The sequence below is a fragment of the Toxotes jaculatrix genome, chromosome 24, assembly GCF_017976425.1.
Source record: "Toxotes jaculatrix isolate fToxJac2 chromosome 24, fToxJac2.pri, whole genome shotgun sequence".
Lineage (NCBI taxonomy): Eukaryota > Metazoa > Chordata > Actinopteri > Toxotidae > Toxotes > Toxotes jaculatrix.
In genome coordinates this window covers 9,170,123-9,183,248 of record NC_054417.1, presented here as the reverse complement: position 1 = coordinate 9,183,248, position 13,126 = coordinate 9,170,123, and the positions used below count along the sequence as shown (strand labels likewise).

At 46.0% G+C, this 13,126-nt stretch overlaps 1 protein-coding gene across 1 annotated transcript; it reads left to right on the top strand.

The window, feature by feature from the left end:
• Nucleotides 1–1,476: 1,476 nt before the first annotated feature.
• rnd3a (Rho family GTPase 3a) lies at nucleotides 1,477–12,850 on the top strand. The gene is made up of 5 exons (XM_041032624.1): nucleotides 1,477–1,755; nucleotides 2,121–2,208; nucleotides 9,412–9,521; nucleotides 10,565–10,699; nucleotides 10,931–12,850. Exons 1-5 carry the CDS (start codon nucleotides 1,606–1,608, stop codon nucleotides 11,177–11,179), a joined length of 732 nt encoding a protein of 243 aa, XP_040888558.1. The 5' UTR covers nucleotides 1,477–1,605; the 3' UTR covers nucleotides 11,180–12,850.
• The last annotated feature ends 276 nt before the right edge of the window (nucleotides 12,851–13,126 follow it).

Sequence of the window (13,126 nt, the reverse complement as noted above, 5' to 3'; positions counted from 1 at the left end):
AATGTTTAGTCAGGCTTCTCTGTGCTCTGCAATGCATTGTGGGACATGTGGCAGAGATAAATATTAATGAAGCAAACATGAGAGACTGATAGTATCACATATGTGAATAGAAGGAGTTCTCCTTTTATTATGCTTCTGCATGATGTCAGTGTGCAGTGTCTCACTTTGGCCCAAATGTGCGGCTGCACCAAGTGAGACTGGCAGCGCTGCAGGCTACAGCAGAGAGGCACACACACACACACACACACACACACATACACACACACTCAGAGAAGGAGAAGGGCACAGGCATAATGTGTAAACACCTCAGTTTCCTGCACTGTCTCCTCTGCTATGGCTCTCTCAATCTCAGCAAGATGACTGTATTTGGACGTAAAGAGATATCAGATTAGCAAGAGAGCATATTTTTTAAATAATCACATGAACACACTGAAGGAAAAGCACAAAAAGACAAGCAGGTAAAAGCTCCACAATCTTCTATTTCAGCCAGAATCTGAATGAGGTCAAATGCATATGGTACAGAGATAGCAGCCAAATAGCAGAGCTATAGTGTGTAAAACCCCCTCCTGTCCCTTCTCTCCTGGCAGTGCTGTGTCCTGGAGGCAGAGCTCCCACACAACAGACGGGACTCCCACCACACAGCCTGCAGGGTGGAGCTGTCTCACTGTAAAAACGCTGCCAGCTACACCGAGAGTCCAATCACTCTGTCGCAGAGGGGAGAGCTGATGCAGAACGCTGTAGTTTTGCCATTTTGTAAAATTAGCAGTGATGCTGTGCTGGGGGGGGGGGGGGGTGGGTGTAGCCTGAGGGCTGAGAGAGGAGGCCTTAGGAGCAGAAGGGTTCCTGTTCACACTGGGGGGGGAAAAAAAAGATAGAAAAATGGAGAATGTGGTGCATTATCGATCCTGTAGGGAAATTTCATTTCCATTGTTCCCTTTTTTCTTGTGTCTTCTCATATGGATCTGAGTGAAAGCTAATGTGTCCTCTCTGGCTGGATGTGCCACGATAAGTTCTATTACTCACAGATAAGAAGGGAATCCTTGCTGGAAACTAATGATGCTGCTCACTGGAAACCTGCAGCATCTCTTACTGGGTTCACTGGGTTTATTGTTTTTTAACGTGCCTAAGATATAATGTGCTTTTATGCATATTTGAAAAAAAGATGCACATATACAAAGGACAAACTTACATATATGAAAGACTATAAGCTGTGTTGTATGTGCCAATTGTGTTTTTATCATGTGTTTAGGTTTCACAAACAAAGTATAGTATGTTGTCATTTTAATTTTTGATGTAAAAGTTGTGCTGAGTCCAAAGGGGGGCGCCATCGTGGAGGCCGGGGCCCCTGCAGGCTGCTGTGTGCAGGCTCGCAGGAGGGACGAGCCTGATCCAGACGGGAGGAGAGCCGCAGCCATTGGCTCCTGCGACGTTATAAATACAGGCAAATGGCATTTACCGGCTCAGAGCAGGCGGAGACACCGGGGGAGGCGGGCAGGCAGGCTGGAAGGAAGGAACCGCATCTGTCGCCTCACATCTCGACGATTCACTCACTCACTCACGGGACTGGACTCGATTTTTTTCCCCACTCGATCCTGATTGAAATCAATGAAGGAGAGACGCTCGTGTCAGAAATTGTCTCTGAAATCCGGCATGGATCCCAGTCAGAGCGTGAAGTGTAAGATAGTGGTGGTGGGGGACAGCCAGTGCGGGAAGACTGCGCTGCTTCACGTGTTCGCCAAGGACTGTTTCCCTGAGGTGAGACCCCCGCACACACCCCGCACACACCTACCTGATTTTTAATAAGACACAGTCATATTAAAATCAAACGCCTCCTGCTTTCTGTCTCCCATCCGCTGATGCTTCAGCAATAATGAAGGATTATCTATAGGATGTGTGCTGCTGTGTGTTACAACTGTTAGGCTCAACATTAATGCAGGTCTAATAGTGATAACAGTGCTTTGTAATATTGTGTCAGTGTTTACACCAGTTGTTGTTAAGGTGATGATAATTGTATTCACCTGCTTTTATTTTGCCCATTTTCACCATAAACTAAGGTTTAAACACTTCATTTCCCACAAGGCTTTCTTCCTGATATGCACTCTCTTCATGTTCCCCTGCAGAGCTACGTCCCCACGGTGTTTGAAAACTACACAGCCAGTTTCGAGATCGACACGCAGAGGATCGAGCTCAGCCTGTGGGACACCTCAGGTATTCATTCACGCTCTCCATCACACCTCTCTGTCTGCTTCACCGTGTGTGTCACAGCCACAGTCCGTCCCGATGAAACGTCCAGACGTGTCCAAACATGCTGGTCACTCGCACAAAACCCTCTGTGGCCCCTCTATTTATCCTTAGAGACATGAAATCTGTCCCTGTTTGACCGTATCTTTGATACCTAACACTAATACTCAGGTATTTCCCTCAAAATGTCCAAATCACGAGACAGAAACAGGCCCAGGGTTGAATTTTTAATAATGAAATGAATCTGTGACCCATTTTAATCGATAAAGCTGGGTTAATCCTTTCTCATAGCCTGGAGGTGCATTTCCCCTCAGATTTGGAAGGTTTCACCTTTTACCTACATGGACGTGTTTGGTATTGTTTTTCAGTGTGAACACAGACATGCAGCAGGGGAGAGGATTGCATTATTCATTCTTCCCAGCTGAGTGACGCTAAAGCAGAAACAGGAAAGATAATGAGAGGCTGAATGGAGCGCACACTCCTCCATCTGGAGAACACACTTTTCTTCTTGTGACTTTTGGGAAACTTTTGTTGTGCAACACATGTACTGGCTCTCTGCGTTTTATCGCTCGCTGGTTGGACTTTGGGTCCAAACCAGCTGCTGCATTCCCTGTGTGTGTGTAAACAATCCCACTTTCCCATCCATCAATGCTTGAGCAGTGAATAGCACAGCAGTCAGGCGTGAGTGAAGCGTATGGTGTGTGTGTGTGTGTGTGTGTGTGTGTGTGTGTGTGTGTGTGTGTGTGTGTGTGTGTGTGTGTGTGTGTGTTGGGGGGCTGTGATGGGTGGAGACAAACCAGCAGCCAGCTGTTGCGGGTCTCTGGCCTGGAATTCCTGAGCGATGTTGGAGTGAGTTTCTCAAATGTAAAGATCAGCGTGAAACTTTTTTTTTTTTTTCCTTCACAAGAAACTAAACTAAACAATCAAGTTACAAGTTCTGATTTTACTCAAATTTCAACCCCCAGCTGGATCTCTGAGCTACGAAAGCAACATCTTAAAGTTTGATTTCTTGGCCTTTTTTTTTTGTTTTTTTTTGTTTTTTCCTCGAGAGGGAATGAAAATAAAAGCATCAGCAGATAATACTCATTTCCAGGCTCAGTTACACGACGAGCAAGCAAAACAAGCAGCTCAGATTTCAAATTCCTTCGCCCCTGCAGTGTGTGTGTATTGTGGAAGTGGAAAGTGGAAGAAATGAAAGCCGGCGAGAGTGAGAATTATGTTTTATTGCACTGTGTTGGCCGGTCGCCTGGAGCCATTTTTCTTTTTCTTTTTCTGCTTCATAAAACAGCAAGGGGAGGGGAGAGGGGGGGGGGCGTCCTATTAGATCAGTGGGTCTGAGACAGAGCCAAGCAAACCCCCTCCCAATCCTAACCCCCACCCAACACTCTCACACACACACACAGGCACACACACACACCCACTGACTGATTGATACAGCTTTCGGCTCGACTGGTCCCTTTGTAGACAAACCCATCGGCCTTATCTCCTTAGGTGTGCTGGAAAGGTGTGTGTGTGTGTGTGTTTATGTATGGATGTGTGTGACCCCAGCATGCACTCGGACAAAGACCAGGATGCAGGAGATGAAGACTGGATTGCTATCCCCCTCCCTCACAAACACACACCTACACACACCGTGGTGGTCTTTGTTCTGCAGTGATGAGTGGCCTAATGAGCAGCCTGGTGTGTGTGTGTGTGTTTAAAAGGGAGGGTGATGAGAGTAATTCAGGTCATTAAGGTAAATGCCTGCCAGTTGTATTGCTTTCCATTTGTCCCCCCACCCTGCTTGTCTGTGCTGGCTTTGCTTCCCAGCCTGAGGGCGGGGCCCGGCGGGGGCCGAGGCAGGCCGCAGCCTTTGATGCTCCGTGGCTCTTTCACCGGCACAGGAAGCGGTTTACGTTGTCTGCCCCGGCCTGCGTGTCTGAATGAGCCCCGCAAAGGTGTTTGTTTGAGAGTCAGACAGGAGGATAGGACGACAGCAAAGGTAAACAGAGCAACCCCTGTGGCTCAGCGCCTGCATGCCTGAGGCCTCTTCTCATTTTCCACAGTGGAAATGAGAAAAATCTCAGAGCCTGTAAGAAGGTAGCTCAGGCGGGGCCGCAACTACAGGCTATTTTCATTATTCACAGTTTCTAAAATGTCAGAAAATAGCGAAAAAATGATTTTTCAAAAGGCCCAAGGTGAGGGCTTTAAATAGCTTAGCTCTGTTTTGGTCTCCACTATCTCCTGCTGCTAAATGCTCCACTGTGTTCAGCGACGAGTTGTTCATTTTGTCATCAGTTTTCGAGCTCTGATAAATTCACCACAGCCATGTGGTGAATTTATCAGAGCTTTTTCTCTCTGGAAATTCCAGTTGCAACAAGAAACTGGAAACAACTGTGATGAAACATTAAAGCTGTGACTCGTAAAACTAAGAGCAGAGCTGAGAGGGACTGCAGAGCTGGGTGATGATTCAGAATTACACTGCTGCTGTTCAGTTTTCTCTCATTCAGCTAATCGTTCCAGCTCTAATCCCAAAAGCTTTCGTTTAAACAGATTTCGCACCTTTGCACTGTTGAAATATTCACGTTGTACTTGTACGCTGCAGTGGAATCAGCCTCAGACATCAGTCTGCGATGTTTTGTTCCAACTTAGGAAATTCCCCAAAGCAAGGACAAATAAAATCCTAGCAGAAAAACGCAAGAACCACAGAATCTCAGGCATTTTCTCATCAAGGACTCCCACTGAGACGTGCGTTGGACCCCATGGATCTCATTTGATCATATTTCTCCCAGAGAGACTTGTTGTTTTTTTTTTTTGTTTATTGAACAGCTGCCACCTCTGCACATTAAAATATGACCTACTTTGAAAACAGGAAGGAGAATCAGATAAAGGAGTTTTAAAGGAATATGCTTAATGACAGTTTGGCCGGAGCAGCCCAGATTACAGTTTCCTACTGCGGTCTCCAGAGCGTGTTGCATGTGCTGCTGCCCCTGTAATACTGGACAGCTTAGTTGTGAGACTTTTTTTTTTTTTTTGCTGCACTCTGTAAGCTCCTCACACACACACACTGTGCCCCCTTCATTCCTCCGTCTGCAACCATTGTTGCATTGGATCACATTTCTGGGCTCAGCGAATTGGAGCCGCATGTCTGGCATTCCTCAGACTAAAGGTTTCTACTTCCTCCTCCACAAAGACCCCTATTGTACCCAGCAGGCCCAGATCCTTAGTGGAGTGAAAGAGAAGTGGCGTGGCTCACTAAAGCCCCACCTCGTTTCCAAAGGAAAATTGAATCACGGTGGAATTTGCCGACCGGTGGTGCGACGGCGATACGGTGTGTGAACTGAAGGACGGCTGAATCCTGGGAGAGATTAATACGCTTCCTGCCTGCTCATGTCACGGAAAGACTTTTAGTGTGATGTTACACCTGACACTGAAATCTTAATGTGTCTTATGCAGAGAGAGAGAACCAAATGTTCTCCTGGTATCATCTTCCAAACACGCCCATAGACCTGTGAATATTTCCTAAGATTCCTCATTAGTCCAACTGACGCCGTATGATCTCAGATGTCATCCATCAGAGTTAAACTGACTCATACTGTTTCACATATGAAAGTTAGTACGTTACACCTACTTTAGGAAGTGCTGGACAATGTTAGGCCTTGTATTTGATCAATAATTGATATCTGGCAGGTCAATGCATTTGTCCCAGCTTGCTTTGAACATGCTGTCATTCAGCTTCCTCCATCTCAGATCACTTAAAACCCTGTTTGTTAAAGATAAGGAGATAACAGAGCTGGTTATACTATGTTCTATCATCATATTGCATTGCTACGGTACCTTTTCAGATTTTACTCTGCAGGACGTGAGTGTTTGCAGCAGCAGACATCTCAGTAACCACAGCAACTACAGCTGATAACGTTTCAGGTGATGTCAGTTTTTGCGTGGCTCTTTCTCTTCTGCTCCGTTTGCGTCGAACGCGTCTGTCTGATGAGAGGTTCTGTATTTCAGCTGGATGGTGTAGGACGGCTGGACGTGCCTGTCGCTGTTTGTTGTTTCCACAGGTGTCCCTGAAGGCTTAACGCCTCTCCACACACACTGACACACACACACAGGCGTTCACTGCCCCTCAGCTCTGCTCTGCTCAGCTATGTCAGCTATGCAGTAAATCAGCAGACCTGTTGCCATACCTCCAGACTGTCAGTTGCAGCTGGCTCACCCCAGGTCTGCATGTGTTGGTGATGGGTAAAACATCATGGAAAACTTTAGAACTGAATTCCACGCCGGCAACATCACAGATTTTTTTTTTTTTTTTTTTTTTTTGTGGAAATCAGAGAACATCTGGGAATTTGAATCATGAATCACATTGCATGAATAGAGCAGGATGTATTTTCCAACATGTTTCATGTATATTTATTCCATTAAGTGGTGCTTTTGTATCCCAGCTGTAGTGGAAACCAGCCTGAAAAAGCTCATTAACAAACCAGGAAGGAAGAATATTTTTACATCTTGGAGCGTCCACTCACTCAGTCATGGAACAGGATCACAGTGGAAGTTAGGTATTGTTTCACATTACGCTGTATCCTCTCATGTCATTGTGCACAACAGTATTCATTTGCTGTGAGCTCGACACAGTGTGTTTAAGAGAAGGCGAGAGGAGGCTGGAGAGTGTGTGTTTAAAGGACAGAGAGGGAGGACAGGGTGTGTGTCTTCCTTCCAGATTTAGAGATCCTGTGGGAGAACAATGACAGGAGCTAATTAGATGACAGTCACCAGGTCTTTGTGTGTGTACACATGTGTGTATGTGTGTGTGTTAGCTCTGGGATTTCCTCTTATCTTTCCAGTTGGCAGGAAGATGACCTCAGAGCAGAGTTTATATCAGATGCAGGCCTAAAGCAGTTACAGCTCTGCTATAAAACAGAAGACGTCTCCTATTTAAAGTCCTCTGAACTCCATTCAGAGCTGTACACACTCTTCAACACGCCACATGTTTGAATTTCCTGTTTATGTTGTGCAGCTTGAAATGGTTTGCAAAGATGTACTTAGAGGATTTGCAGCTATAAATACTGGAATCTCCAGGTAAATTCGCAGGAATAGGAGCAGACGCTCGGAGACGTATCAGCAGTGGGACCTCACACGCTGCGCCCAGCAACACGGATATGTGTGTCTCGTCTCTCTCAAATGTCAGCCGACTCTAAGGCTTACCCTTTCGGTCACAGGGTCCTGTTTTTCCAGTGATTGGTTCCAGGCAGCGAGGGCTGAAAAAAGAAAAACTTCAAACAATTCAGTGTGGTTGTGATTGATTGCGAGACAACCATGAAAAATAGCAAAATAAATTCTTGCGGGGGGAGGAGAGGGGAGGAGAGGGGGGGGGGGGGGGCGGGGGGGGGGTCCCCACATTCCTTCTCGCCTTGTACTTCCTGTGCTGTCGATGATAGCTGCTCAGCGTGGAGTCTTTATTATTTAGGTGGTGTCACCTATCGGGCGGCTTTCCAGATGATTTCGCAGGGAGGGAGCGGGAAAAGCAGAGGGTTGATGGGAAATCGCGAGTCTAAGTGCTCCCATCTGAAACACATTATGTTTAGATCAAGACTTCAAAATCATTTGCTCTGTATAGCTGCTGGCATCCAAACCTAAATGGCATTAAGATACACAAATTAGCTGCAGTCTGGATGGGCCTGTGTATGTCAACATTTGGGAAAGTGATACTGTAGAATGCAGGGTTTGAGCCAGAGCACACAGTTTCAACAGCGATGCCTCTGAAAACATAAAAAGTCTGCGTCGCTGCGACTTCCCTTCCCACCCAACTGCAAATTAAACTGCTGGCCTTTGGCAGCGTTTCCCTTCTCAAGTTTATTTTCATGTTGTTGTTGTTGTTGTTTCAACGGTTTTCACAGCATTGTTTAGCATGACGCAGGTTCATATGTTCACATGCAGCAGTGGCACATTTACTACACGGACACTCAGCCAGTGTCACGCTCTGCTGTGCGAGGCCCAGGCCTGGAAGGAAGCGTGGCTTGTTTAAACGATGTCGTCTCCCACTGAGACTGTTTAGATTAGAAACATTAGATCTGTGTGTGTGTGTGTGTGTGTGTGTGTGTGTGTGTGTGTGTGTGTGTGTGTGTGTGTGTGTGTGTGTGTGTGTGTGTGTGTGAAGACAGTGCATTCCTGGCTTTTCTCCACAACACTGTTTAGAGAGGACCTCCCATGGAACCTTCAGTTACCAAAAACAAAATTCTCCAGATTCTTGGCAGCCGCTTGTGTGTGGTCAGCTCTTGCTTGTCATGTGATCTTGACTCACCTTGACATGACGCCACCTCCCCCCTCCCCGCCCTCCCCCTTTCTGGCGGGGGAGATGGGGCGTCTCCCTCACACATGGTTTCAATTTTGAGGAGGCAGTCGTTTCCTCGCTCTGAACTTCTCTGTTCCTCCAGAGAGGATTTCTTTCGACAAGTGATCTTGTCGTCGTCAGCACATTTTTTCTACTGATGCGGCGTTATTTGTTTTCCTTTTCTCGCCTGGTTGCCATGGATTACGCCCGGGCTGCAGTCATGTCGTAAGAAAATAACAGTCCGAAATAGTTTAGAGTTTAAAGAAGTGATTGGGCCCTGTTCGTGCATTCAGGAAATATTTCTGAGTTGGTTTATAGATCTGGTTGATGCCCTTCATTTGAATCTAGGTATTTTCTTTTCAGTGAAGCCAGACCTGAGGATTCCAGAGGAGTCAGGGCCCAAATGTCTACGTCCCCCAATGCAAACATATCATTTTCATGTAGAAAGCTCATTTCTAACTCCTTTCCTGTCCTGTATATGGAGAGTTATGAAACAACTTTTCTGTTTTAAAGCACTGATAAAGGTTTTCCTGGAGCTGGATCCGTGTTTGGATGATCCCGAAATAGCAAATTGAATCTGGAAAACATCTTGGCCTCAGCTGCCACCTGTTCCTCGGACTTGTGTGGGAGCAAGTGAGGCTCGCTGCACGGTCATGAATAAAGCAGCTGAAGTGATTTCTGCAAGCTGCTCATTAATTTATCAGGATGAACTGAAACTAAGGGTCACGGTGACGACTTCTGTTGCATAAACTCGGGTGTGATCAGGTCTGTGTGTGTGTGTGTGTCCGTGTCTTTGCGTAACAACTTTAAAGACCAGCTAAATCGAATCTGAATGGTTGTGTTGTTTTTCCCCTTTGTTTCAGGATCTCCCTACTACGACAACGTGAGGCCTCTCTCCTACCCAGACTCTGACGCTGTTCTCATCTGCTTCGACATCAGCCGCCCCGAAACGCTCGACAGCGTGCTGAAAAAGGTTTGTTGCTCCTCCGCGGCTCAGTCATTCAAGAAACGATCATCAAGCCTTTGATATACTTAGTGGAAAAGTCTTAGCCTTTAAACTCGAAACATTCATCTACTTAAAAGCGTGTTCGCTTTGATTTTGTTTGATGTGCTATCAGAGGGCCGTGTTGCATTTAACGGGATCAAAAGTTTAGGCCTACAGTTGGGAACCTTTGTGTTGCCTCGCTCAGATCTTGTGATGTGAGGTTGTAAAGCTGTGGTGTGACTGGAAGGTCGCCGGGTTAAGGCGGCTGGGAGAAGGAAGTAACACCCTCCGCTGCCTTAAACCCGCACTGAGGTGTCGCTGAGCCACCGGTTACTCACACGGAGCTGCTGGTGGTCGACATCTGATGACTGTGGGTTTGGCTGACAAACACATGTCAGAGCGTGTAATGAACATGAAGCAGGATCAGTCATCTGACTGCTGGATTATGACTCTAAAAATGTAAACTCATTGTTGTGTGTTTCCTTAATGTTGTTCAGCCTGAGGTCAGAGGTCATGTTACACTCAATGGTTGTCTACAGTGGAATTAGCGTTGCTATAGGCTTTTAGTCAGGTGGTGATTCACGCAGACAGAGAGTGATAGACAAACAACTTCCTCTTTGGATGTCGATGAACTTGATCCCCTGACCAGCCAGCCCTGAGGCACAGTAGCCTCAGATTAAAGCCCCCGGGAGAAATACCATTGATCACAGAGCATTTATTGTTGTCAGGGAGGAAACATGGGGATTACTTGTAGTTCCTTTCCAGGGTTCAAAGCGCGAGGGGCTCCAGGAAGTGGCAGCTTTAACCTTTGTGCTTAAAGGGCGGGTGACGGGGAGGGTGGGACTCATGGGATCTCTCATCATTCTGGCCAACATGCATATTTTAACACATATTTGACCACTGCATCATTGTTGAATCATTTTCAAACTCAAGGCTTTGTCTGGTTTATATTTATTTCTGCTCTATGGTGTTGAATGAAGTGCAGTGAAAACACTGTATTCCTGACTGAGAGCTTTTGTCTTTCTCCGCAGTGGAAAGGGGAAATCCAGGAGTTTTGTCCCAACACTAAGATGCTGTTGGTTGGATGTAAATCAGACCTGCGCACTGACTTGAGCACACTGGTGGAGCTTTCCAACCACAGACAGACACCAGTCTCTTATGACCAGGTAAGCACTTTAAAAGTGTTGTCAATGACACATTTTTAAACACCAGATATTTGAATGCAATTCAGTGACTGTAATCTCTGATGAATGAGGGCTCATTGTTCTCGACTTTAAGCCATGTTTAATTGATCCCTAAGAGCCAGAATCCTTTCGTCATTGTTGACGCGAGTAAATGTGTTAACCTCTCCGCCTTCTCTTCCGGCGCTGACCACATGTGACCTCTTCCCTCCTCAGGGTTCCAGCATGGCCAAGCAGATCTCGGCGCCCTACATCGAGTGCTCGGCCCAGCAGTCGGAGAACAGCGTCAGAGACATTTTCCACGTGGCCACGCTGGCTTGCATCAACAAAAACAACAAAAACGTCAAGCGCAGTAAAGCCGCCCGCGCCAACAAGAGGATTTCGCACATGCCCGGTAGGCCCGACCTGGCCGCCGTGGCCTCGGACCTCCGGAAGGACAAAGCCAAAAGTTGCTCGGTCATGTGACTGGTCAGACTGAGGGGGATTAGACTGAGGAGAATGAGGACAGAGCACAGTGCAAGCAGGAATCTACGGGGCAGCGCTCTTTCCTGCATGTTAACGACCCCTTATTTGTCTGGAAAGGGGTTTTATAAGCTTCAATTCATGTACATGTTACTGGAATACTCTGCACCAATGAAAACTCAATGCGTAGTAGCGTCCCAATCCATGTGGCCCCCCCGCCCTATCAGACGAGGAAGCTATCTGTCAGCGGGCTACCTGCTCGGGGAAGTGACCCGCTTCCTCTGGGAGGACGGAGCGGATGCGGTCGAGGCTTCCCACACCGACAGGAAATGAGGCAGGAGGAGTGATGTCATTAGGAGACGCTCATTTGTAAAGGAAGGGTTTAAGAACATGTGATCTTTTGAATGAGAGCCAAAGGCGGCGATGGGGGTTTGCTGCCTGTGAAGACAAAAAAAAAAAAAAAAAAGAGGAGCTGCTGTAGTTTGTGCTGGATCAAAAACTTTTTGCTCGGAGGGCTTATACAACAACTCGTCACTGTGGTTCAGAACTGATTCACTCTCACTCCTGCTCCTGTAACTGACATTAGAGGAGGAATTTCTTAGTCCTGCGCGAAGGAAACCTGACGCTGTGTGTCCCCCTGTCTTTGATATGTCGTCAGTATAATGTGAAGTCATTGGTGTGTAACTGCGTCATTGTTTTATTTTAGCTTTTCATCCTGTTGAGTTTCAGCCTCCAGCAGCTGATCCTAGAAGCCGAACGATTAACGGCAACCGAGCTGTCTGAGTTTAAAGCTGCAGGTTTGTATGGGTCAGAGTCAGGCAGCCATTCTGTATCTGTTTGTTTCAACAGCTATAGATGGAGAACGACTCTCTGAAGACAGATTATCCTGACTGTTCTCCACACTGACGGCTTTATGGACCGTCTGGGTGAAACTGGGGTGCCATAACCAAAAAGGCTCAAACTGTATTCAGCCTCTAGCGTTTGGCCGAATGATTCCTACAGACCATGAGATAAACAGATAAAACTCAACCCTTCTTTTTTTTTTTTTTACCAATTTCTAATCACTCCTTTGAAATTAGAAAACAGAGAGAACACTTAACGAGTGAAAGTTTGGCTAATTGTTTCAAACGAGGACGTCCTAATAGGCTGGCAGCCAGTTTGAGCTGTGACTCACTTTCCCACTGCACTTTAGAGAGGGAGTGCAAATGAAAGCAACAATTAAAGCTTGTTTATTAGTCCCTGAAAACATCAGAGCTCTATGCTTTGCATGTCTCTCTGTTGTTAGGTAATATCTTCATAAAGGCCCAGTAACAGCAGCATCCCTGGCCGGTGTGTTCGTGATTAGCTTGCCGTTACAGTAGTTTACGAATGAACTCAAATGGAAAATCTGTTCTTGAATTTGTGGTTTTCTTCTAAACAGTGGAATTAAGAAGCTGTTTGAACATCAAAGGTATTGATGCACTTTTAATCTAACTCTCAAACTTTCCCATTATCTTGTCCCAGTGACCAGTGACCCAACTCTTCATTTTCTGATCTGTTGTCTCTTCCCCGTGTACATGATCATGTTTTCTTGAATGTTGATGTCACCTTTCGAAATGTCTTTGCCAATGTCGTTGCAACAATATTTATTGAATTATATATTTTCCCTTTAGAATAAATGCAAATGGAATCGAAGAGAAGTGTGTTTTCTGATCATTGAGGGACAGGAAGATAGAAAATGGACGAGACAATCCCAGAGTCACTTTAGCACACCTGTCTTCCATTTCAATCAAACAGGAAGTGTTGATGGACAGACTGAAGCCAGAGGTTTACATGGAAGTGAATTCATTTGGTTGTTTTTGCTCACAGGATACATATGAAAAAATATTTTAAAAAACATATTGAATCTGGTATTTTTTTAATTAGTTTTATTTGATATTAATTTGAAAAAATCTGCAAATATAAAATGAA